The 23,031-nt window shown below is 45.4% G+C and overlaps 1 protein-coding gene across 1 annotated transcript in view; it reads left to right on the forward strand.

The window, feature by feature from the left end:
* tmeff2a (transmembrane protein with EGF-like and two follistatin-like domains 2a) overlaps window positions 1-23,031 on the forward strand; it is a 74,747-nt gene that overhangs the window by 36,638 nt on the left and 15,078 nt on the right. The window contains exons 4-5 of the mRNA XM_088314831.1: window positions 200-226; window positions 15,469-15,565. Coding sequence (XP_088170957.1) covers window positions 200-226; window positions 15,469-15,565 — 124 coding nt within the window. The remainder of the gene's footprint in view (window positions 1-199; window positions 227-15,468; window positions 15,566-23,031) is intronic.

Below are 23,031 nucleotides of genomic sequence, written 5' to 3' on the forward strand. Positions count from 1 at the left end.
CTTGATTGGGCTAGAAAGAATTTAGTGACGGAATTTTAATTTGCCTGTTTTTAATTGCATTATTGTGTGCAAGATTAAAAAAAAAAAACACTAGCAGAGGTACTGAGGGAAGACTCAAAGACTTCAAAGCAAAATGTTATTGATTGTGCTACTTTTCGGAAAATATTTTCCTAACTTGCATCTTTGTGTTGACTTCCAGATGCCGGTTCCGGCTCAGGAGATGACGGTAAGATTGCTCATGCCTTCACTCTCCTTGCTGTTATCCCACACACACTCTTTTTTTTTTTACAAGCGTGTTACTCCGCGCTCACTGCCCACTGAAGCCGACTTGTACTTCTGGCCCCCAGCGGGATGGAAAAAAAAAAAAAGAAACGCTAAATCACATGCATTTCTTTTCTTTTTCTTTTTTTCGCTGTAAAATTTTGACCGTGACAGCTCTAATAACTGGTGAATAACTTCCCGCCCTCTCTCTCTCTCTCTCAAACTTGCACAGCAGACCCCATCGCTTGGGGTCCACAAAATAATTTGCAATCAATGATTATGACATATTTTTACATTTTTGTCTTTTATATTTTGTCGTCATATTTTGTGGGGTAATTGAGGCATTTTGGCAAATTGCGCTCAAACGGCTTTAGAACGACAAGTGTGTCCTTGGATAGAAATTTGTCTCCGTAGGAGTTGGCAAATGTTGGCACACCGTCTGCTGTACGGGTGGAATAAGCGTCGCTATGTTTCCCTCTTCCACGAGTTTGTATTTATTGATTTCACCTTTATGTATTTAAGTGAAGCAATCGGGAACCGATTCTCATTTGCAATGCTGAGCCGGCAGCCAACAGCCGAGTCAAACAAAGCAAAAATAAAAAGCAAACACGGAGACAAAGGCGCACGGCGCAACATCGTTCCGAAATACATTTCGGAGGTGCCGTGATCATGTACAGAATTCCTCAAAACGGTGGCAGAAAATTGATTTCTTTCGGAATGAAGAAAGTTGCGGTACGCTTGGGGAACAGAGAGCGACTGGAGAGTTTGGCCTTAAATGCAAACCATTTTTGAACTTTTTTAAACGTTTGCTAGATTGCCTACATTCAAAAAGTTCTGCACTTGGAATAGACCACAAAAAAAAAAAAAAAAAAACTCCAAAGATGTCATTGAGAAAATGAAGACACATTTGTCCTTGTTTGATGATTAAGCCTGATTAAGTCGTCGTCATTTTAGAAGGCTAACTAATCGTCTGAAAGCCTCGCTTATTACCAACGTGTCATTCAACTAAGCCCTCAATTTTCTGGCTAATGGACACAAAAAAGTCAATAACGGAGCCCATCTGTCGGCGTGTTTGCACATATGCATATATTTGCGCCAGTCCGTCTCTCGCTGCCCCTTCTGTGTGTTGACGATTCCTTCATTATGTCCAGCAGCGCCTCGTCGAGTACATACGAGGCCGAGATTGGAAAGGAGATTATTACCCCCCCCCGCCCCTAAAAAAAATGGAAGATGGTGGATGAAAAGAGTGGAAATGAAACTAGTGCTTGATCAAGCAGGGAAAGCGAGCAAAAGCGTTGACAAGAAAGAGCACGGGGCGGTGTGTCGTGGACAAAAGAAAATGGCCGTAGGAAAATGGCAAAACTAGATAACAGAAGTGAGGAAACAGCCAGCGAGAGATGAGCAAGAGAAACGGGAGACGGCGATAAGGCAGGAGCAGATAAAGCCAAGACAAGACAATGTGGCCTCTGAACACAAAACGGACATTTGTTATTCTGGACTGTGCTCGTTCCAGATGCGTCGTGCCGCCATGCACCACATTTGCTGTGCTGTCAATGACAACAATTCGCACATGCACTTCCTTGGGATGTTAAATTAATAAAAACCTGAAAAGTCGATTCAAAGAATTATATGTTTGAAGATTTAATGTTTGTAGAAAATTTGCACTCTTAAACTGTTATTCCCCATTCCATTTTTTTTTTGGGAGGGGGGGGGCAAAAATCAAGCCCTGGCATGCGTCACGCCTCACCTGGCATATCAGAACCTGAGCGCCCTTTTTTTCATTTTGACCTTCGTTGGGTTTTTTTTCCATTTAGTTTTAACTGGTTTTCACAGCAAGGTTGTTTTTTTTTAGTTTTAGGATTAGTTTTAATGTCAACTACAATTCTCAAACCAATGTTTTACCTTCCTTCTTACGTAAAAACAGAATCCCAAATTGAAGACTCGTGAAGCGAACCCTGAAAGCATAAATTGCAACGCAACAGATACATAAACCAAATATGTGGTACAAATTATATAAATAAATATAAAAATAATGACCAACAAAATCAGACTCGGAATAAATGGTGCTATTCTTTCATTTTTAGTATTAAAATATCAAACGCCTATTTTTTTTTCACCATATTTAATACACTCGATCATGTTGTGAGTGAGTGAATTTAAAAAAATATATATAACGTGAATAAATGATTCATGACATGTACGCTGAAGAAGAGTTCATTGAGTTTGCCTGGGAAATCGACCATGAGCGACTTTTAGCCACGACGGTGATGGGGGGGGGGGGTGCGGTCAGACGGCAAAGACGGAAGCAGATCAGAGCTGCTGTTGTTTAATGCGTCGGGGCGAGAAGGTGGAGAAGGTTAAGGAAAGCGCTCGTAAAAAATTTTTTAAAAAAAAGCGCACTGAAGAAAGCAACATGAAAGGATAAAATCAAACGCATGTTAACGACCAATGATAAATCTGTACACATAAAGCTCTGGTCAGCTGGGTAGCGGCCTTTTTTATTGGCTGGATGCTTTATGTGTGTGTGCGTCCAACGTGCAAGCGCCACACACACCCACACACACCCACGTGTACGCTGCTTTGTGTTTGCTTTGTTTTGTTGTCTTTTTTTTTAATCGGATATGGAGGAACATAAGTCAGCTGTGCAGGGAAGTGCCCTAAAGCCATGTGTCTGGTCACATGACCCCTCCGACGTTTGTCCAAATCCAATTGTGCTGTTGGGGGCTGCTGGCGCGACGACGGAACTCGCATGGGCAGAAAAGGACAAACTAAGACCAGGGCACTTTTGTTCGCGTCTATTTTAAGGAAGCTGTTAAAAGGTCACCGCACTTTGCATCGGACTTTGAAGTTCAGTGGCGTTTCAAAGACTACTTTTATCCAAATGAAGCCATTTTTCCCGGTCAAAACAGCATCCCGTTACTTCTCATGGCCATTTTCTGTCTGGACTTTTATTATTCAGTTAAGAACAGGACGAGAGCTCGCTCATTTCGCTTATTTACGACGTCACTCGTAAATTCTGCGGCATAATCGCTACGTCGACAACAAACATGATTACAATGTCGAAAGTCACATCGAGCGAGTGCAACGTCAGCACAGTGCGCTTGCCCGTTTTTTAGCTTTTGGCTTCTTTAAAGGTTGACGGATAAAAAGATAAACAGTGGCCTTAATTGAAATCCATTCGCATGATTGGGGTAATTCATCTAACGATCAGACCCTCCGACATTATGGATCTGCAAGCACTTCATTTATTTGAATTCATTAACTGCCGCACTTGTCAATCCAAGTGAAATTGATCGAGCTTTGTCGGGGTGCGCGGCGCTGCGGGGAAATGATCCCACTGTATGTTGGCTTCCTGAAAAGCGTTTGCCGACTCACGCGCAAGTTTTTGGACAATTTTTTTATTGTTTTACTTCAAATTCCCAACAGATTTGCAGAAGGTCCACAATGAGCCCAGATTGTGGTGAAAAAAAAAAAGAAATTGAAGTAGAGAAAAAAATTTCACTGGTGGCTGCAGCACTTCATGAGCAATGAAATGCGTGCCACTTCCAATTCTGTGCAACATAATGCAGCTCTGCTTACCCTTTGGCTTTAACATGATGGCAGGCGCATCGCCCGTTTTGGGCATGATCGTTCCTCTGCATTATAATGTTTCAAACACTAGTCTGGCCAAAGTTGTTGTGGGTGTGGTCAATATGTAAATTTGCCTCACATCAAAGCGAGAAGTTGTGCCCGCGCACTTCACACGTGACGAGCGGGCAGCCAACGACTTGGATAAAAGCTATTAAAACGTCACATTTCCCTTTTCACAATTCCAGATGTTGTACCGATAGCGTCGAAGAGTTCACGACGAGACGCCGAATCATTTATTTTCTCCGACTTTGAAGCCAGCGGACCAAGAATAGATTAGGAAAGAAATATGTGGCCGACCTCCAGTTTCTCTGATGATTGTTTCATCCCATGATGCCCAACGCACACACAAACACACTCCCCACGCGGCGGCATATTCCCGCTCCGATGGCTTCTAAAATGACGAGTTGCTGCCCCGGTCGCCCTGCTATCGCCATGGTAACCAAGTTAGAGGTTTATGGAAGTGAGTAATCTAATCTTCCCACTTTGTGGCCTCGCGATAAGGTTCGCCACTGCCAGCCCGCCCACGTGTCGGCGTGGATTCATGTGTGCGTCCTATTTGGTCATCGGATGCCACGCGTCTTCTTACACACACACACACACACACACACGCACGCGCGCGCAACCTATCTTGCCAATATGTTCCAGCCTAATAGGCAGGTGGAAGCCGAAGGGCAGATGGGCTCCGAGCCTCATTTAGAAGCCCGAGCCCGACTGAAGTCGACATTCTGTGGCGATACGGGAAAGTTGAAAGAAGAGCGCCACCGCACTGGTGGGAGCCGTCGGGCTTGTCACGGGAAAAAGATGCATTTCTCGACAGTATTTCCACTTGGGGTTCGTTTGCGCTGAAGAAAATGACCACATTGCAAGATCTCCTTTTCTTGTCAAGTCCGAGGAAAGTTTGGAAGGAAGTTTCCGCTGAAATCGTCGCTCGTTTTATGTTCTCGGAACGAGTGGGAGGACGGTCACGTCGCGGCTTTTTGTATCGTCGCGTTCCAGCTACAGCGGTGAATCGCATCAAGCGGAGCCGGGGACCCGACCAGGAAATAGCGCAAATGTTTTCCGAAGCCACACCCCTTCATCCGAGCGATACATTTTTAGATGAGGAGGAGACAGAAGTTATCGCAAGACGGGCAGCGGCGGCTTCTTGGCGGAGTTAACGTAGGAGCTGGCAGTCATCCATTTTTTTAAATTTTATTTTTGTATTTAGTAAATCCGAATATGAAAATAAAACAGCCAGGGGTAAACAACGACAAAAAAAACCGGAGGCAACTGAATTCAAATTTCTGAAATTGATGATTAAAGTGTGAGGCCGTGAAAGCAACCGAAGCTTCCCTGATGCGATCTTGCAGCCTGATCACATCTGGAATCCGCAGACGAGTCGTCAATTCGGGTTTGTAGCCTCGCGGCTCGTGCTAAACATTTGTGACAACTGCGGTGGCGCTGGCTCGATTCTCAATCAGGATACACACCCGATACACTCCTCTTGTTTGGATCTTTTTCTATGTGCTTCTTTTAAACACTGTGAGAGCCTCTGGAATGTTTCAGCACAGGTAGAAATGCCTTTGGAATGTCACGCAATCATTTAGTTCGGTGGCCCTCGAGAACAGAAGTCGGCCCACCGGCCGGATGGATCGGGTTGAACGCAAACTTTCAACCTGATCCCCCTCGCAGAACATAAGTTTGGCAGATAAGCCTTTATTTTGGGCCGGGGATAATGTTGTAATCTGGACCGAGAGGGACGGCGTGTGAGAGGGAGATACAAGCAAAGTCGCAAAATCCCTTCATCTCCACGCGCTCGCTCGCGCTTCTCCCTTCGCATCTCGGCGGGGACGATTCCAATCATGCCGCTCTGAAATTATTATTAACATTGCCGTGGCCTTGTTGGAGCGGGCGCTCAGCGGTAGTGGTGGGGGGGGTCGGGTGGGTGGTCTCCGAATGAAATGAATTCGGCTTCCTCAGACGCTAGCTGCCGCAAGAAGCAAATCTAAGTGCATCAGAGCTATCAGCGGAGGTGGATGAAGAGCGGGACGGCGAGGCTGATGAGAACGGCGGGGTCACCTTTGGGCCAGACCTCCATCTCGCCGCTTTTTTTTTTTTTTTGTCATCTTGAAAATAATGCAGCAGAAGCGAGGTGGCAACAATTGCTTTGGCCCGCAGAAAGGACGGCGGACGGCGTGAGAGATGGGAGGATATGACCTTTTGCCGTAATGGCGGGATTTGCCCGGGATTTCGAGCGAGACCACGGGAAATGCTCGGCCACTTCAGACTTTACGACGTGTGAATGTGTGTTCGGGGAGTCGGGACGCGGGAGTTCTGGAAACCTGAGAGGGAGTCGCTTATAATCTCAATGAAACAGCTAACTGAAAAAATCCAATAAGTCCAAAATTGGTCAGATTTTTATTTATTCACAAACCGACACTACCGGTCTGTTTTTTTGTTTTTTTTCTCGTTTGGATGAGAACGTTTCTGGTTAGAACAAAGTGACAAAACAATATCTATTTTCCAAACCAGAAACGTTCTCGTCCAAACAGGTTTCTGTTTGGGACGAGAACGATTCCAACGAGCACGTCCGTCTTTCCCAACGTGAGCACGGTTTCTGCGAACTGCAAGACGATTTTCAACCGGCTTCCAGTACCGTGAGACAAAAGCAGCATTTGAGGACTTGCACTCTTTCCTCAAAACAAGGAAAGAGGTCCTGGACCGTTTTCCGATTTTGCTTCACAAGAAAATGCCGATTCACTTTTTTTAATATTCATATTGGTATTTAGATTTTTTTAATGAACGTACATGTGCAAGTTTTCTTTAACCCTTTCGAGACTGCTCGAAAAACACGTAAAAGCAACGCGCCCGTTTTGTTTTCTCTCCACAAGCGCGAGGCTCTTCTCGCTCGGAATCAACTTGAAAACATGCCCGTGTTTTCCTCACTTTAAGTGCAGATGAGCGTTTCTCTTTGGAGACGTTTCTCTTAAGGGACGTTCAACAGCGTTGCGCTCAAACATCTGAAGGCTGTATATTTATATTTTTCAATACTCATCGGAGTGGCTTGAATTTTTAATGTCACCAGAAGATGTGCGCTTGCCAAAGGAGAGCGCGGCGCTCTCACTTACTTCTCTTCGGGATTTGGAGTCGAAAAGCGGTTGAACGAAACGTGTGATTATGTTGACACGCATGTTTTCACGTGACCAAACACGAAAGTCAAGCTAACAAGGAAGCAGCCGTGGCTAACGTTATCTTATCGGCAACGCTCACGTGAGCTTCGTATTGCTAGCGCTGCCATTTGGTTGATGCCACATCACAAGCAACTCCAGACTTTTTGAAGACTGTAAACTCTCCTCCTCCACTAAATAAACGGGAAAACAACATTTAGCTGTCGGGAAAAATCATCCGCCACAAAAAGCCAATTTCTCTCCTTCTGCAGCTTAAAAATTGCAATTGCAGCTCAAAGTGACAAGTGCGGCGCTGCTCAAAAGCGAAGCGTTGACATGTTGATGCCTCCAAATGTTTGAGGAGAGAAAATGGATGGCCAGGTTGAAATGTTTTGCCAATATCGAGTGACTGGCCAACAGTCTTTTGGGGAAATTTTTCTTCATCGCCGTCATTATTTCTCGCTGTTGTGTTTTGTGAGATGATGCTCGGAAGAATAGAGACGATGCAAAGGACGAGGTCGTGTTCCTGCAGTGAAAGCTTTCTCTGCCAAACAAACAATGAGGACGGCTGACTTTTTTTTTTTTTCAGTTTGAGCGCAGGCTTTAAAGAGCGCAAGTTTAGTGTGCTTTACTTTTGACTAACAGCGTCCATCAGCTGCTTCAACTATCACAAGCGCTGCAGGAAATGGCAAATCTTTTTTGGCTCCGTGCTTCATTTCTCGGTTGGAAAATTGCCATTGCTCATTTTTCTCGTCCGCAGCCTTGAGGAACAGAAAGATTTGTTCCAAGAACAGCCTTGTCTAATCAAGTGGCAGAATGCAGTCCGGGCTTTTTATTCGAGATGGAACTCGGGCACGTCCACAACGCAAACCGGCAAAGAAATTTCTTTTGCGTCCGACACGATGTTGACCTACGAGGTCGCACTTCTCAAAAATGTTCAAATCTGCAACGGCCGCTACCGTGAAGGAACTGAGGACTGTGTGTGTGTGTTTGCTTGAACTTCAATAGATGACATATACCTTGAGATAAAAAAAAAAAACAATTTGGGATTTTCTAGCTGTATTCAAAATGGTTCTTCACATTCAATCAAAACATAATTACTGTTTTTTATTTTGAATAACATACGAAATGACAACATGTTATTTTTCTTATTAACTCATTCTTTGCCAGCCAAAGCCAATTGAATATAGTTTTTGACGTGTATATCCGTCAATGGTAGCGAATGAGGCTGCAGTGGATTCATGTCATTTTCGTGCAACTTTGTTAAAAAAAAATTGGGACTAAAGCACGTGGCTGTTTTGCCTGCAGCAAAGTCAACAACGACTTTCAATGTTGTTAAGGACGCAAAATATGAACGTGACTCATGATCACAACAAACGCAGAGGGATCCGTTCGCGTGTATGAAGTGCATGGAGTTAAAAAAAAAACAAAAAAAAAAAAACGTGTTTATCTTCCCCCCTGCAGCTTTGGCCCTCGCACGCTGCTGGCAGGATTTGCCGGCAGCTCCCAGCTCTCGCCCCCCCCCCCCGTTTGAGCCGAAATCCCGCCGCCATTCATCCCGCATGGGGTGGTCCGAGGCGCCTCGGCAGCGCTCAGTGGCGTGTGATTGGCCCCTCGGGCTGGTGGCGAGATCAAGTGTGGCATGGAGAGGCTTAAGCCAGCAAGCGGCTGACACGGTCAACTTGGTGGTGGCGCGCGGCTGCGGGTGTCAGCTCGGATATTTTCCGAGAAGTCACGCGTGGTGGCGGAGCGAGCAGGTGACGGGGGCAACGTTTGCCAAATTGTGTTTGTCGAACAAGTCCAAAGTCGTCTTGGAGGTCGTTCAGGAGACACAAAATCATTTTTGAGATGCGGTGCTCTAACAATGTCATCTAAATGCTATTTACGGACATTTTCTTTGTTTCTGAACATTATTGTCGTGCCTGAGAAACAAATATGCCATGAGGGTTGAATTCATCATCAAAATTGACGATATTGATCATACCGTTTGCGACCTGAAGCAGCTTGGAGAACACGAGGTTTAATTGGCAAACACTTGCGGAGCTGGGCGGGGCTTAACATCCCAAAGATATTTAGAATCCAAAACAATTCAATGGTCATTTTCATATGACCCAAAGAAGATTAAAAAAATTGAAATGAAATGTTTAGTCATCACTGTTGTACCTTTTTGCCACGGATGAAGCTTCCAAAATTGTTGCTTGGGTCGCCACTCCAAGCCGTGCAGGAAACGGATAAATATAGAAGCGAGAATGTTTGTTACGCTGTTCACATTTCAGCAGATGCTTTGCATCGCGATGGGGATTTCTCAGGAAATAGACCAAGACGAGCGAGCGGGTGCCAGCTTAGAGGGAAAAATTAATTGAATTTCAAAATACACTGATGGAAGATAGAAAAAAAAAGCCTCCTATGGAGTTTTTCAACCGGGCATCTTGTTTCACCCTTCAGATGATTTTTATGTCACAACTACCATGATCGCATTTTCACCTTAACACACAAATGGCGCCAATGTCAATTTCCCGAAAAGTCAGCACGGCCATGACTCGGTCTCACTTTGAAGGTTTTCTTCACCACAACACAACATGTTCGCCTTTCCCGGCACTCTGGCTGACTGTAGATAGTTGGCTGAATTGAAGGGCGGCCGCTCAGCCATTCACGCGAAAAAAGAGAAACATAATGCGGAGACTAATCCTCGCAAAGCTGGGGAAAAGGTTTTTAAAGTCGTAATTCTTTGCTTTTAATCCATTCAGCGAGGCTTTGACCCAGCTTGACGACTCTTGTTCATCGCGCTCATGACTTTCTCCACATGGTAGCGGCCGGGCCCGAGCTATGGCGAGACGCGTCAAGAGGGAGGAGCGAGGGACGTCGGGGCACGGCGGACGAGGTCGCCACGCCAACCGAGGAGTCGAGTTGTTTAGCTGACTGCATTACGGCAATCGTATTCATCATCATCACAAATAATTGACGTGTCTCATCTGGGTCGATAGCTGCCAACTGAAAGATGAAGTGGACACATTTTCAGAAGATGTCTTCTTTTTTTTTTTTTGACTCAACTTGTACAGGACAAGAGCCAAAAGCCAGCCTCGGTAAAAGAAAACGGATGGGTCGCTTATATGTGAATGATTACCGAGATGAGACAAACTTGTACGGGGGTCCTGGATTTCCGGCAGAGTTCAGTTTCTATGGCGATGACGTAATCCCAATTTGTACGGAAACCCAGTGGCGGGCCGTGCATTTCACACGGCAACTTAAACCTCGTCATTTCGGATACGTGCCACTCCAAATCAAACACGGAAAAACAACTCGAGAGTTCCCAACGGAGCAACTGGACCTGAAGTCGTCGACATTGGAGCTTTAGTAAAAAAAGCCCCAGGTCATCCATCACGTTTGGACAAACAAATAGGAGAGGCTGAGCGTTTACCGTATTTTGCGGACTATAAGCCGCTACTCGATTTTGAACCGTGCGGCTAATACAACGATGCGGCTTTTTTTGTGGATTTTTCTTTCACCACTAGGGGTGCGCTATTGCTCAGAAAATATGCGAAATACATTTTGTTGCTGCGGCTTATATACGGGTGTGCTGTATGGTCTGGAAAATAAATTCTCCAGAAAAATGAGCTTTGTCCGTCTCCTCTTTCCGTTTTTCTTGATACTGACGAATTTCTTTGTTTATTCGCTTTGAATGCCAGGCCTGCCCACTAAATTGTCCGCATGGGGATATTTTTTGTTTTTTTATGTCTTCTCAAGCTAGTATTTCTTTTTCTATCCAGCACACACCAAGTCACCAATGGTATCATAATTTATGTCAGTCATTATTCTTTAGTACCTCATTCATTTTGCCATTTGCGTCACTGAAACAACTGCCCTTGGCTCAACTTATTTTTTTATTTATTTTTTTTTTGGACGAAGCTGCCTTCTCCTCACTTAGCCCGGCGGCTGACAAATGACTTTGTGAGCAGCGATATGGTCTCCTGCAGGAACAAAAGGAATAGAAATTGAATCCTGGCCCTCCAGCAGCAGTCTCATCCGTCATCTTTTTCAATATTGATATCTATTATAGTTATCGATTTTTTTTTTTCTTCTTTTTCTTCCTCTTCCCCTCCTTCAGTCGTGTCGTGTTCTCTGGCCCCGCGGGATCGGCCGCACGGGGGCACTGACCTGTTGATTGTGTCACTTTGATTGATGGGCCTCATTGTCTAATTGTCAGCGCCGTCTTCTTTGAACGGAGCGCCGCCGCCGCTGAAAGATTACATCTCAGCCGCGTTTCACGAGCCGCGCGCGAGATGCGGCGTGATGCAAATGGAAAGCGACGGTTGCCCATTGATTCTGCATCGTCAAGCAAGGCCGTTATCGGCCTGTGGGCTCGTGTTTATTTCTTCCCAGATCATCTTTCACAGATCGCGTGTCAGTTTACGGGAAGATAACAACCCCAGGTTAACGTTTATCCTGGCTGCTTTATAGACGCAAGTTCGCCTCAGTGGCTTCTCTGTGCTTCGGAGGGACGCTCTTTGTTTAAGATGTTAAAAAAACGAGAAAAAAAAACGCAGATCAAGAATAAATAGTGTCATCATGAATCAGACTTGCCTTTTTATGGGGGCGGCGTGACTCAGTGGTCGAGTGATCGTTTTCCAACCGAGAGGTGACTCACATTTCACGACTACGTCATCCATTTATACGGTAAATTAAAACCGTTCGATTGTATTCAGTGCGAAAAGTGTTGAGACTTTCAAAGATAGTCAAGTCGAGACAACGCAAGGTGTTGTTAAAAGCCGATTATTATTTTTTTTCACACTATCCGTCTCGACTGGCACAGCCAAGACGGGATACGAGGAGAGGCTTGACGTCGAGTCGGTAATTTGCCGGCTGGGGACGGCGTGTCAAATGCACGTTTCAAGTTGAACACAGAGAGTCGGCGAGCGCGCCTCTTTGCGTCCAAAGCGCCCGTCATTGCTGCGTTAATTGCTATAATCGGGCAAAGCTGCAACAGCAAATGAACGTTTTGTCACAATGATCTCCCGCATCAACGTGGCCGTCCGTTCTATGAGAGCCCAACAAGCCCCGCCCCCGCTCCCCCCGTGCACCATTCATCACCGTCCCTCTCCTCTCGGTGGCTCTCCCCAACCAAGGTTGTAGTCATCTCTTTTTTTTTTTTTTTGTCTGTTTCCCAGGGCTCTTTGAGGCTTCATTCATCATTTGTTCCGTAGTGCGCCATTTCGTGGTGCTATGTTTAGGCCATCACGGCTTGTTTTTATGGCTATTTCTGTCGGAAATTTCTTCTGATATTTCAATAACGGATGAAGTGAATCTGGATGGGCACGTGGGCACAAACACGGTCTTACACTGAGGCGTGTTGTGTGTGAGCATTCACGGATTTTAAGGGCCATTCATCCAGAAGCACATTTACAAGGTCTCTCACACACGCACACACCATGAGTTTCTGATGCATAAGATTGTCAGTGTGTCAAGTTATTTTCCCAGCCACTATTATATTTGTTTGCCTGGCTTTTTGTTGAATGCTTCAAATAATTCAGCATGAAGTGAAAACAACATTTCCCAGAATCGGATATTTTGCAGATCCAAATCAGACCTCTTTATTGAAAGTTGACACTTGGAACTTGCTTTGACTGTCGCTCACGTTAAATTGTTGATCTGCGTTGTCCGAGTCAACGTGGTGATGCAGTCTCAGATTTGGATCATTCTGGGCGCCGATTGCGGCTATTCGATTGAATGCAATTTGAAACATTTCCAAATTGCGACAATTGAACTTATTTGTCGAGTGGAATCCAACCGTTGACTGCCACCAACAAATATCATCGTCACGTATGTTTTTCAACAGGTAGGTGTGGAAAAGGCTCTGTCCCAACTTCTCCGTAAAATAACGGTCACGACGACGTCGCACCGCCTTGGATTTGCGATCTGTGCATCTTGTTAGTCGAAGTCTCTTTTGATGATGCGGGAAGTCGGACGAGTCTCGGCACGTCATACTCGAGCGCAATTCGAGTTCCTTGCCTGCTTTGGCCACTCGAAATTGTCGCTTTTGCCCGTTGCGCCACCGCATCAGGCGACGGCGTCACGCGTTGAATGATCCACCAACACGAGTGTCTTTCCACGCTGGCTTCATGCTCGCAGACGACGTTGAAGGGATTAGAGACGCTCTTTAAACAGCGCAGGTTTCCCCCTCACCACCTCTGAGTCTGATTACCATTTGCAGCTCATCGGCGACTTTCCATGTTTAGCCACCTCATCTCCTCTAATCTGGTGTCATGTCACCCTAATCTCGTCTTTTGTCTTCACAAGAAACTTGATCGCAAGTTTTTTTTTCTTTCCCTGCTTGTTGTTTTGAAAGGTGCTGCGAAAGGGTCGGTGAGGCAAGTCGAGGCGTGGATCGATAGGACATGATGTAGCGCTTGTGTGCGCGCGTGTTATTGTGAGCGCGCTATCACGGCTCATCATGTTGGTCATTAGCCAGCGCGTCTCTTGATTCTGGGGATTTAGCAGATGTCGGAACAAGAGGATGAGACTCTATCAGGGATTTGAGGCGTCGGAAACAATGTCACGGGCGGCAATTGTTCGGGTGGTACGTGAGGAATAACGTGAGGACGCGGTTTACGGTAAACCGCGGTACAGCTCGGAAAGGAGAACGTTGTGTTTGGACTACCGATAAGCCCACTTGCCGTTTGGTCAGTAAGAAAAATATGCCGAGCCCACGTGCATCCACGGTTCAACGAGTGAGTGCGCCACAGATGAGCAAGGCCAAGCAAGAAAGAGATCACAGCAATATACAGCGTCTCATTATATATTCCATAAAGGCCTAATGGAACAGGCCCGAGACAAGATTTCATCACAGAACCTCATCTACGCGAACCACTCTTTCATCGTGCTCCTGGCATTGAAAAAAAAAACAAAAAACACGTCAAATAAATGAAAGCTAACTGACTTTGACCTTTGGAATTCCAAGCCAAAGCCAACTTAATCCGATGGCGCGAAATGGGGTCGCTACCGAGAGTTCTTTCTCCTTCATCCCGGCCCGCTGTGTCGCAGGCGATCGCACGAAATAACAAGTTTCAAAAGGGGAAAATGAAAGAGGCGGCACGAGGGAGCGATGCACGACGGTGGCACTGGCGACGTGGGCGTCCGCGTGTCAGGGAGATTAAATACACCACACGGGAAAATGATGCCAAGTTCCGCCCCCTTCGCCGTCTTTTCTGTCGTCCCCCCTTGCGAGTTTAAAAATAGAACGCGTCTGAGGAGGAGTGGGCCCGCAAGGAAGGTGTGCGGGGACTGGCAAGAGCCGTATGCACGAGGAGAATGCAATTTGAGATCATCCAAATTGCCTTTTCTTTCAGCCCCTCCCTCCCCCCGCCACCTCAGCCACTCGCGAATCCTCATATGCACTGGCAAAGTCCCGAGTCGGTGTAAGCCCGACGCCGGTAACCGCACTGTGAGAAAATCAGCGGGATGGAATAAAAGAGGCAGTCCAAAAAGATCAGCGGGATTTACAGAGTGATAGAGGAGCGTCGGGCAGGGAGACTCGAGTACGAAGCCGGCTTGGCGAGAACGCATCAAGCCGATCTCGTTTCTTACGTAAACCGAGCGGATCTTTCATGGGGAGTGTGAGAACAAACATGTTGTGGTTGTTTAGCGCTCATTTCCGGGAATAGAGCGCACCGGGAGATTTGGTGCATTGCAATTGACCGTGACGCTTGTTTGTCTCTGTGTTCATTTTCATTTCATATCTGGGATTGCAAAGCTGATAAAAAGCAAGAAATGCTTATTTAGCTAGGGATCGAAATATTGAACAAATGTACAAGTCCAACGTTTTAGATTTTTGGTTTCATTTTGCAAAAATTTATTTCCCCCCAAATCTGCTTTCTTTTTCATGTCAATTCCAAGTTTTGCCATTGGCGGGACGTGCATTTCGCACGTCTGCCTTTAGTGAAGTCCTACTTAGTCCGACTTGAATAAATCCTCCTCAGAAAATCATCATTTATGACACCACCGCTGGTCAAACACACACTTACGTACCGGACCCCCTCAGCTCACGAGAGCTTCTCTCAAAAGGTCTGTCTCGAAAATGGCCTTGCAAGTATAAGTGCAATCAAATCCACACTTGGCACCCTTTCGACCATTGTGGCTTAAAAAAGCAAGAAGATATTTCAGATTTTCTATTGGTGGCCTGGTAAGATTTGTTGATTCTGTACAACGCTGCCCTCTAGTGGCTTAGTATGTTCCACTGCTACGATGAAATCCGCCTGGCAACACAAGCCAGCTGAATTATGATTGGATAAAAACTCTCAGCTAAAAATACAACACTGGGCTATAATATGACTGTGAATGTGAAGTTTTTGCTCGGCGGAGTATTGCCCATTTGAAATGTTGTAGACAAAAAAAAAAGCAATCGACACTAAGTTGTCTTCACGTTTCTCACTTTCAGGAGGAGAGGGCTCAGCGGAAGCGGGTCAGAAGGAAACATCCACTTGTGACATTTGCCAGTTTGGGGCCGAGTGCGATGTGGACGCAGAAGATGTTTGGTGAGTTGCCCCGCAAAGGAGATGAAACGGATCGATATCGTCACAATTTTTGATATCGCTTTTAACAGCTCCTCGTTAGAGTTGCTCAGTGTGTTATCAGCCAAAATATCGGCAGCTGTCAAAATGAAGGTGCAGTGACATGAAAAACGATTTGCCCCCCCCCCCCCCCCCCCCCGTTGCAGATTAGCAAGCCAATTTTGATCGCTGACAAAGACAACCCAAGTAAATACAAAGTGAGGTTATTAAGGAGCGGGGAAAAAAGTAATTGTTCCATCTGGAGTTGACTGTGATGAACCACCGTTTTCAAAATAATGAGCTCAGAGACACATGAAGTGAAGTGAATTACAAGATTGCAAAAAAGGAGCTCGCTCATTGCCTCCGTCAAAAGAAAATTAAACAAAATTGAGAAACACAAGTTTTGTATTCTGGAAAAAGGTCATAAAGCCATTTTCAATGTCCCGAGGAATTTTTTTGATTTTTTATCCACAAATGGTACGTCTCATGCAGGAGGTTACAAAAGAATCCAGAACCGCATTCTAAGACCTGCAGAACTTGCTGGCCTCAGCAAAATGTCCACCGCTAATCAATCAAATCATTTTTAATGTGCATTGTCAAATGTGAAAAACAGAATGAAGGAAAATGAATGCATGAATTACGTGTGCAAATAATTTTCTGAGGTGTTCTCGGTGTGGATTGACCGGCTTCACATGCTAGCGTAAGAATGTGTTGGCGTGGTGCTAATGCATTTTACATTAGCTGCCTAATTATCACACTTTGCACCAAATGGCAGTTTTTTTTGGGGGGGGGGTTTGCACTTCTTTATGCATGTATCATTTTGATTTTTTTTTTTTTCTGAAATTATCTTTCTTTTAGCACTGCTGTGGTATGACTAATAACTGATCTTTCTGCTCACGATAAATCATGATATTTACTTTTCATAATGAGTCACCTCCGCGCGCGGCTTATTTGAAAGGATTTATGACATGGAAGACCTCCATTTTTTTTTTTCATTTTATAGCTCAGCGCCCATCTCGGCACCCGCCGATATTCTTCCTTGCTATTGTAATTTGAATGTCTTTGAAGAGTAAGCGCCTGGATGAGAAATGTTCATTTTTCAGCACACTCTCGCTACTGAGCATCCGCCGAGGTTTGGTGCACGGCTGACCATTTCATTTAACCTCAATTACGATTGTGGGGCACAGAGAGAAAGCAGCGTTTCGCTCATTCTGGAAATCCAATTACCATCCTTACAGGACTTGCCAATGTCAGGCCAAAATGAATTTGGCTCACACAAAGAAAAGTAGTTCAACGAGGATGCGGCCATACGTTTGGACTTCTTTGTTTTTGAGATGGCTTCCATTTATCAACTCGTCCACATGCATTAGCACAGAAATGAATGCAAAACGTGCATTTGCGACACTCGACGAGCTGGATGTTGGGCTTGAACACGTGCCGCAACCTGACAGCATGGCCACTCATATTTGCGCCAAAAGCGCAAATGAACGTATCGCAATTTTCAACATCTGCAACAGTTTCAAATGGGAAAGACTCCACACATGCGCGAGAAAATCGACATGTCTGCAACACGATAAAAAAAAAAAAAAAAAAACATTTGATTGGTAAAGTACATGACTTTTCTCACAAATAATAATTTTTGCGCTAATTAAGTTTAGTGTTGAGGACAAATGACGACGTTCCGCCCCCTCCTTCCTCCTCTCTAAAATTTGAGAACCTTGGAAATTTTGGACCGTACCAATGCATTGGTAAAAGTAAAAGTCAAACACAGAAGGTGATATCATGATGTTAGCTAATTTTCTGCAGGCTAGGCTAACGTTTAGCCAGCCAAGCGTTCACTCCGATTGGATGACGCCCATGTCACCAGGCCAGGGCCCGCCTCTTAAAGCCGTTTGCACTCATGACCCAGATATTAACAGCAGAACTTGACGGTGGCGACCACCAGTGGCCAAAAGTCCCCGCGCCTCCCGTTATTGTGTTTAATGACACGCTTAAGTATGGAAGGAATAGTTGATGACGGAAAGCAGCCGACAGCTGCTGCTCTGCACAGCTCCGAACAATTTGCGCCGCGGCAATCGGGAGTCTTCTCGTCAATGATGAGTAAGACTCTTATCAAATAGCCTGATGCGATGGGAATCGAAACCACCGTGGTATCTCATAACCGGAATGCTCGGGGATCAAATGCATCGGGAGTGTTTTCGTGTGGACCGAAGAGCCGAAGTCGCCGCTTGCTAATGCAAGGCCAGCACATGCGGCGTTTATTGCAAATTCACGAGGGGCTCGTGTCCAAACAAACAAACAAGCAAACAGCATATGGTGCATTCCGTTTTGGTGCTTAACACAAGTGCAAAAACAACCTCCGCCCATCACGCATCTCATTACAAGACGTAATTGACACCAACACAAATATGTTCTGATCATGTAACACGGCGTACAAGTACCCTTCATTTTCTCCAACGCTGCGGAAAACCATCTGTGAAAATATTTCTGATTAATATTCAGACGGATAATTTCAAGTCGAGATCTTGTCATTTTCATCAGGAGGCAGCCATCCGGCGTGCGAGTGTGCGGGAGGAGAAAAAAAAAAATGATAATCTTGATTAAAATGACAGGTTCTTCCAATCAGACAGCAGCTGATTCCAATCATACCAGCTGCCAGTTAATCAATCAAGTGGGGCGCAATCGTTGGAATGACAAAATGGCCCAACGGAATTACGTGTTTCGATCCAAACGATTCAAAACAATTAACAGTTGTAAAAGCTTTGAGCCACAAAACACACGCGTGATAAAGTACCTGCCGAAGAGAACTCAACTGAGATTTTGCGTGTGTGAGATCATTAGTGGCTCTGAGATTTTAGAAGTTGATGAAAGAAACGCAGAAATCGACCGTGACTGACACAAAATACCAACCGATTATTGGTAGTCAAGGAGGCTGATAACCGATATTTTAAGCCGATATTCATTGGTTGAAAAAAGGGGGTAAATGGTGTCAAAATGTTAAAGAAAAAGAACTCCAAATCTTGATTTAGTTTAAATGCCTTTAAGCACATGTTTATTAAACAACTTTAGTGATTTACAAAATGCTAAAGCTTGAAAGTTATTGAAAAGGCCAACGCCGATTATCAGTCAAATGCCAAATATCGACCCCGATAATCGGTCGATCACTACTCTCTCATGCGCACCTTTCCAGCCTGTGATGCAGTCGATCTCAGTAATCTGCAGCATCTCAGCTTGACAATGGTGCGCCCCCAAAAAAAAGAAAAGGAAAATTGTAGTGAGACAAGTAATCTTCAGAAGGCATACCTGGGATCAATCTTTTGTTCGCGTGATGGTGTGTAATGACTGCAGTGAGCAGCACAGGAGCGAAACAGCCTGCAGGTGACCCATTTTTCCTCCCGCACCTGCAGACATTTGGGATGATTGGATTGCCTTCCCTCAGCAAAAGACGACTGGCACTGCGACCCGATGCCAGATAAGCAGCCGTAAATGGATGGATGGATAGCCCGGGGCCACCTTTCTGACAACTTCTTTGCCCTAGTTCCAGCCCGGCTATATTTAGCGCCATCGCTTTTTCATCCCCGCGAGACACTTGTGAAATGAACCCAAAATCAGGCCCGTTTTTGACAAGACAAAGACGTTGACGAATGCAACATTGACAGGCCGCCAGACGATTCAAAGAAATTAAAGAAGAAAGACGGATTTCATTATTATTAGAACGTCCAAATTAAAAGCCATTGTGAATGTTTGTTTCTTCATTTCCTTGCGATTGGTGACGGGCTGGAATTATATTCTGACCGCGTTGATTTTTTTTAAAAAACTGAAAACAACAGTCGAGGTCAAGTTAAACAAGCAAGTTCCATGTTCAAATTGGAGCAACGGTTCAACGACACCTCACCAACTCTCTCATCACAACAACTTTTCTGGTCTCGTTTAAAGATGCCGGAGTTGCCTCCCACAGTTGTTGCTTGTCGAAATACGATCGCCTCCCCTATAGATCAGCGTTTGAAAGACGCTCCACGAATTCTCAATCAGGTTGAGGTCAGGGAATGATGGCAGCCCCGCTGCGAGTTTGAAGCTCAAACGCCAACGGTATTGTTTGCAGCGTGGGATGGCGCCTTGCGCCGCGTGATCGTTATTTTAACTGCCGAGCCGAAGCTTTTTCTGTCGATAGCAAAGGCAGGAGCCGGTACGTTCATCGAGTCAGATCTTTGGACACCTTCAGGCACTCGAAAGTGGCCCGCCAGCTCATTACTCCGGCACTGGAGATGTTCTCGAGACTCCGGAGACAACGACAGCTTCAAATAGCCGCCCGCTGCCCGTCGTGGCTTCGGAACAGCCGTTCGCTGAAAATGATGCATTTGCCCGAGAGAGAAACGTTGCTTCCGACGTGCAACAGCGTCATCCCAAAGTGATCGTCCGGAAATCTTTTCATCGAACCTGTCTGAGATTTACGTCAGTGATCCACCCACGTCGCGTATACGTAATCATTTGGAAATAAGGTCGGGTATCGATTCAAATTTCCAAAAAGCATCACAGTCGATACACAGGGCCTGATTCAATTCGATTTTCGATTGACTTTGATCGATTTTGGATTGAATCAAGGATTTCACGCAGTAGCCATTTGACTTTGGTAAGGAAGGCATTCTCAGAAGAAAAATTGCCGCAATGAATACGAACCGCTTTCTATAACTCGGCTATATTTACAAATAATTAATTTGACGTGACCTGATTGAAACAATAAATACATCTGCATCACTTCTTGCGCCATTTTGTTTTGAGATGCTACTTTCACGTTGAGAAAAGATCTCGCGTGAAAGTCATGTCAATTTAATTAAAAGTATCGATATATGATTTTCGGTATCGATAAAAAGGAAAGTATCTTTTTTTTTTTTAAACCAAGCCGCAGCGTAATGCGACAATGTTAAGTCGAAAATATGTCAAAGAAGCTTTTTGTAGGCTGATTTTGATGCGTGTTGACAACAAGACTTTGGGTTTGTTCAAGTTTCACCACAAGGATGTTGATGGCGATGAGCTCTCGTTGCTCACCGACGATCCTTCCAGGCGCTGTCAGTAGAGCATTCCGCCCTGGGGACAGGCCGTAAGCAAAATGACCAATTTGGCTCCGGGATCGATCGCGTAGCCTCCAAAAGCCATTTAGGTCCATTTGTGGTGTTAAAGTGTAATTACCCGAGAACGGGCCTCCTTTTGGAGGAGAAGCCGTTTGTGGATGTACAGTGAAGCTCGCTTTGGGAGCGTGGGCTCGTTCACACGTCCCCAAAATAGCACCGGGGGTTGTCAAAGCCGCCCTTTTGTGCTGTCATTGCCAAAAGCATTTGAAGAGAAAAAGCACAAAGGCAACTCAATGTTACGCGAGCAGCGGGGAGCCTTCAGCACTGGACTGACCTCGATAGTTTTTTGGGGGTTTTTTCTGTCTTTTGAATGAGAGAAAAATAATGACTGTGATTGACTGGCAACCGCTCCAGGGGGTACCCCACTTCTCTCGCCAAGAGTCAGCTCCGATCGGGCTTTAGGTCAAGCCTTCATGATAATGAGGACACACAATGAACAAAAATAACTAATTATTATTTGGTAAAGACGAGCTCCGTCTTCATCAGTTACCAGCGTGACTTTGGATTATTTGAAGACCTGAAATTGCACGCCGTCAATCTGTTATTGTGAAACTTTTTTATTTTATTGTATGTAATTCGTCTAGTTTGATGTTTACTTTGAGAATTAAGTGGGAGGAGCAAGAGAAAGCTGCTCATTGCGTAGAGAGTGTCGCGTGTCTAACAAAAGATTGACTCGTTTGCTTCGTTTCACACTTGACGGGTGGCCGGGGTACTCTCGAGAACATTTCTTTGTACACATGCAATTTAAAAGTCAGTAAGTCCCCTTTTAACTAGAAAATTCCACTTTTGCGAAAATACCTCAGCGTATATATCACGTTTCTCCATACTGCAAAAAAAAAAAAAAAAAAAGACTTTGGGGCCGCCCAGCCCGAGCATAAAGTGCCTTTTACGATGTGAAGCCAGCAGACAGTCTCGGGGATTCGGAGGAGGTTTGGGGGGGGGGGGGGGGGGGGGGGGGGGCGTGATTTGATGGGACTGAAATACTCATAGGCAACTAATCAATACAACACATCCTGCTCAGCCCATCTCAGTCACGTCTCACACACACACAAACACACACGGCGCCATGTACACACGTTCACACACGCCATTAACTTTCATGTAGTGCTTTCTTTCTCCCAGGTGTGGGTGTTTGTGAACCCCCCCCCCAAAAACAAAAACCAAAACAACAAAGAGCTTCGCCTCACAAGACCGAGATGTGTGTGTGCCGGTGTTTTGCACACTTTGGGCGTGTGTGTGTGTGTGTGTTTGTAGCATTGGGATGCGTTGACGCAATGCAGTCTAGCGGTCGGAAAGTGAGAGTCGGCATTAAAAATGGATGTAGGCCAGACATCAGCCGCTGACCGACCGCGGCCTCTCGGGAAGAAGACGGGCGGGCGTTCTGAACGCTCTCCTGCAAAGAAAGGTTGCAGGCGTCGTGTTTCACACCCACCCCTCTTTTTCAGCTTTAAACTCGTCGCTCTTTTGAGATTTGAACGATAAACGCGCTGGATTCCCAAATCCTGTCTTGAGGCTAATTTGAGAAGGAATTCAAGTCAATCTCCTTTTTTTTTTTCTGCGTTCATTATATATTCTTGACACCATGGCAACCACTTTATCTCCCGTGGTTCAGATTTGACGACTTGTGCCTCCACGCGAGTACAACATAATTGAGTTTCGCTCCTCATCTTAAGGATGAAATCGTAACCTTTAAGTGCAACTCTTTATCGTAGACCGCACTTACTTTCTTACTTGCTTTCATCTTTGCGCCGAGGATAATAAAAGCCACATATTCGTTTTTTGTTTTTTCGCAATTTAAAACAATATTGAGACGACGTTCCGATAACAGTTTTTCCCCGGGGGCCGCCCTCGGACTCCACGTGATCTTTGGACTCCCGTGATGGAACATTCGCTGGCATCCGTTACGTTTTAGTGCGTGCAAACTGTTTGGTCATTTCGATTGCACATGCGATGCTGTACATGTGCCACAATGTTTGGGTTCATCGGAACAGCAGTCCTACAGATGTGTTACATGTGTAGCGTTTTTTTTAAAGAGAAAATTTTAAACAGCTCAGTTGCAGAGCAGCTCCAGTGGGAAGCTGCCACAAGTACGGAAAGCGACGATGTCACGTCAGACACAACAGGAGCCGACAGGTGGCAGCCTGGCTAGTGCGACTTCCGATCGGCATTCGGTTTTATCCGAATCGGAAACATTACGTCTCCTTGTCGTGTTTCCAAATGCCGTCATTTTAAAACGACAATAAATTCCTTTATACGAGTGGTCCTCAACCTTGTTTTCTGTTAATGCTAACAGCTAGCTGCTAGCCAGTCGTAGCCACTAAC

Source organism: Idiotropiscis lumnitzeri, chromosome 14 (genome assembly GCF_059441095.1).
Source record: "Idiotropiscis lumnitzeri isolate Australia: NSW breed Sydney's pygmy pipehorse chromosome 14, RoL_Ilum_1.0, whole genome shotgun sequence".
Taxonomy (NCBI): domain Eukaryota; kingdom Metazoa; phylum Chordata; class Actinopteri; order Syngnathiformes; family Syngnathidae; genus Idiotropiscis; species Idiotropiscis lumnitzeri.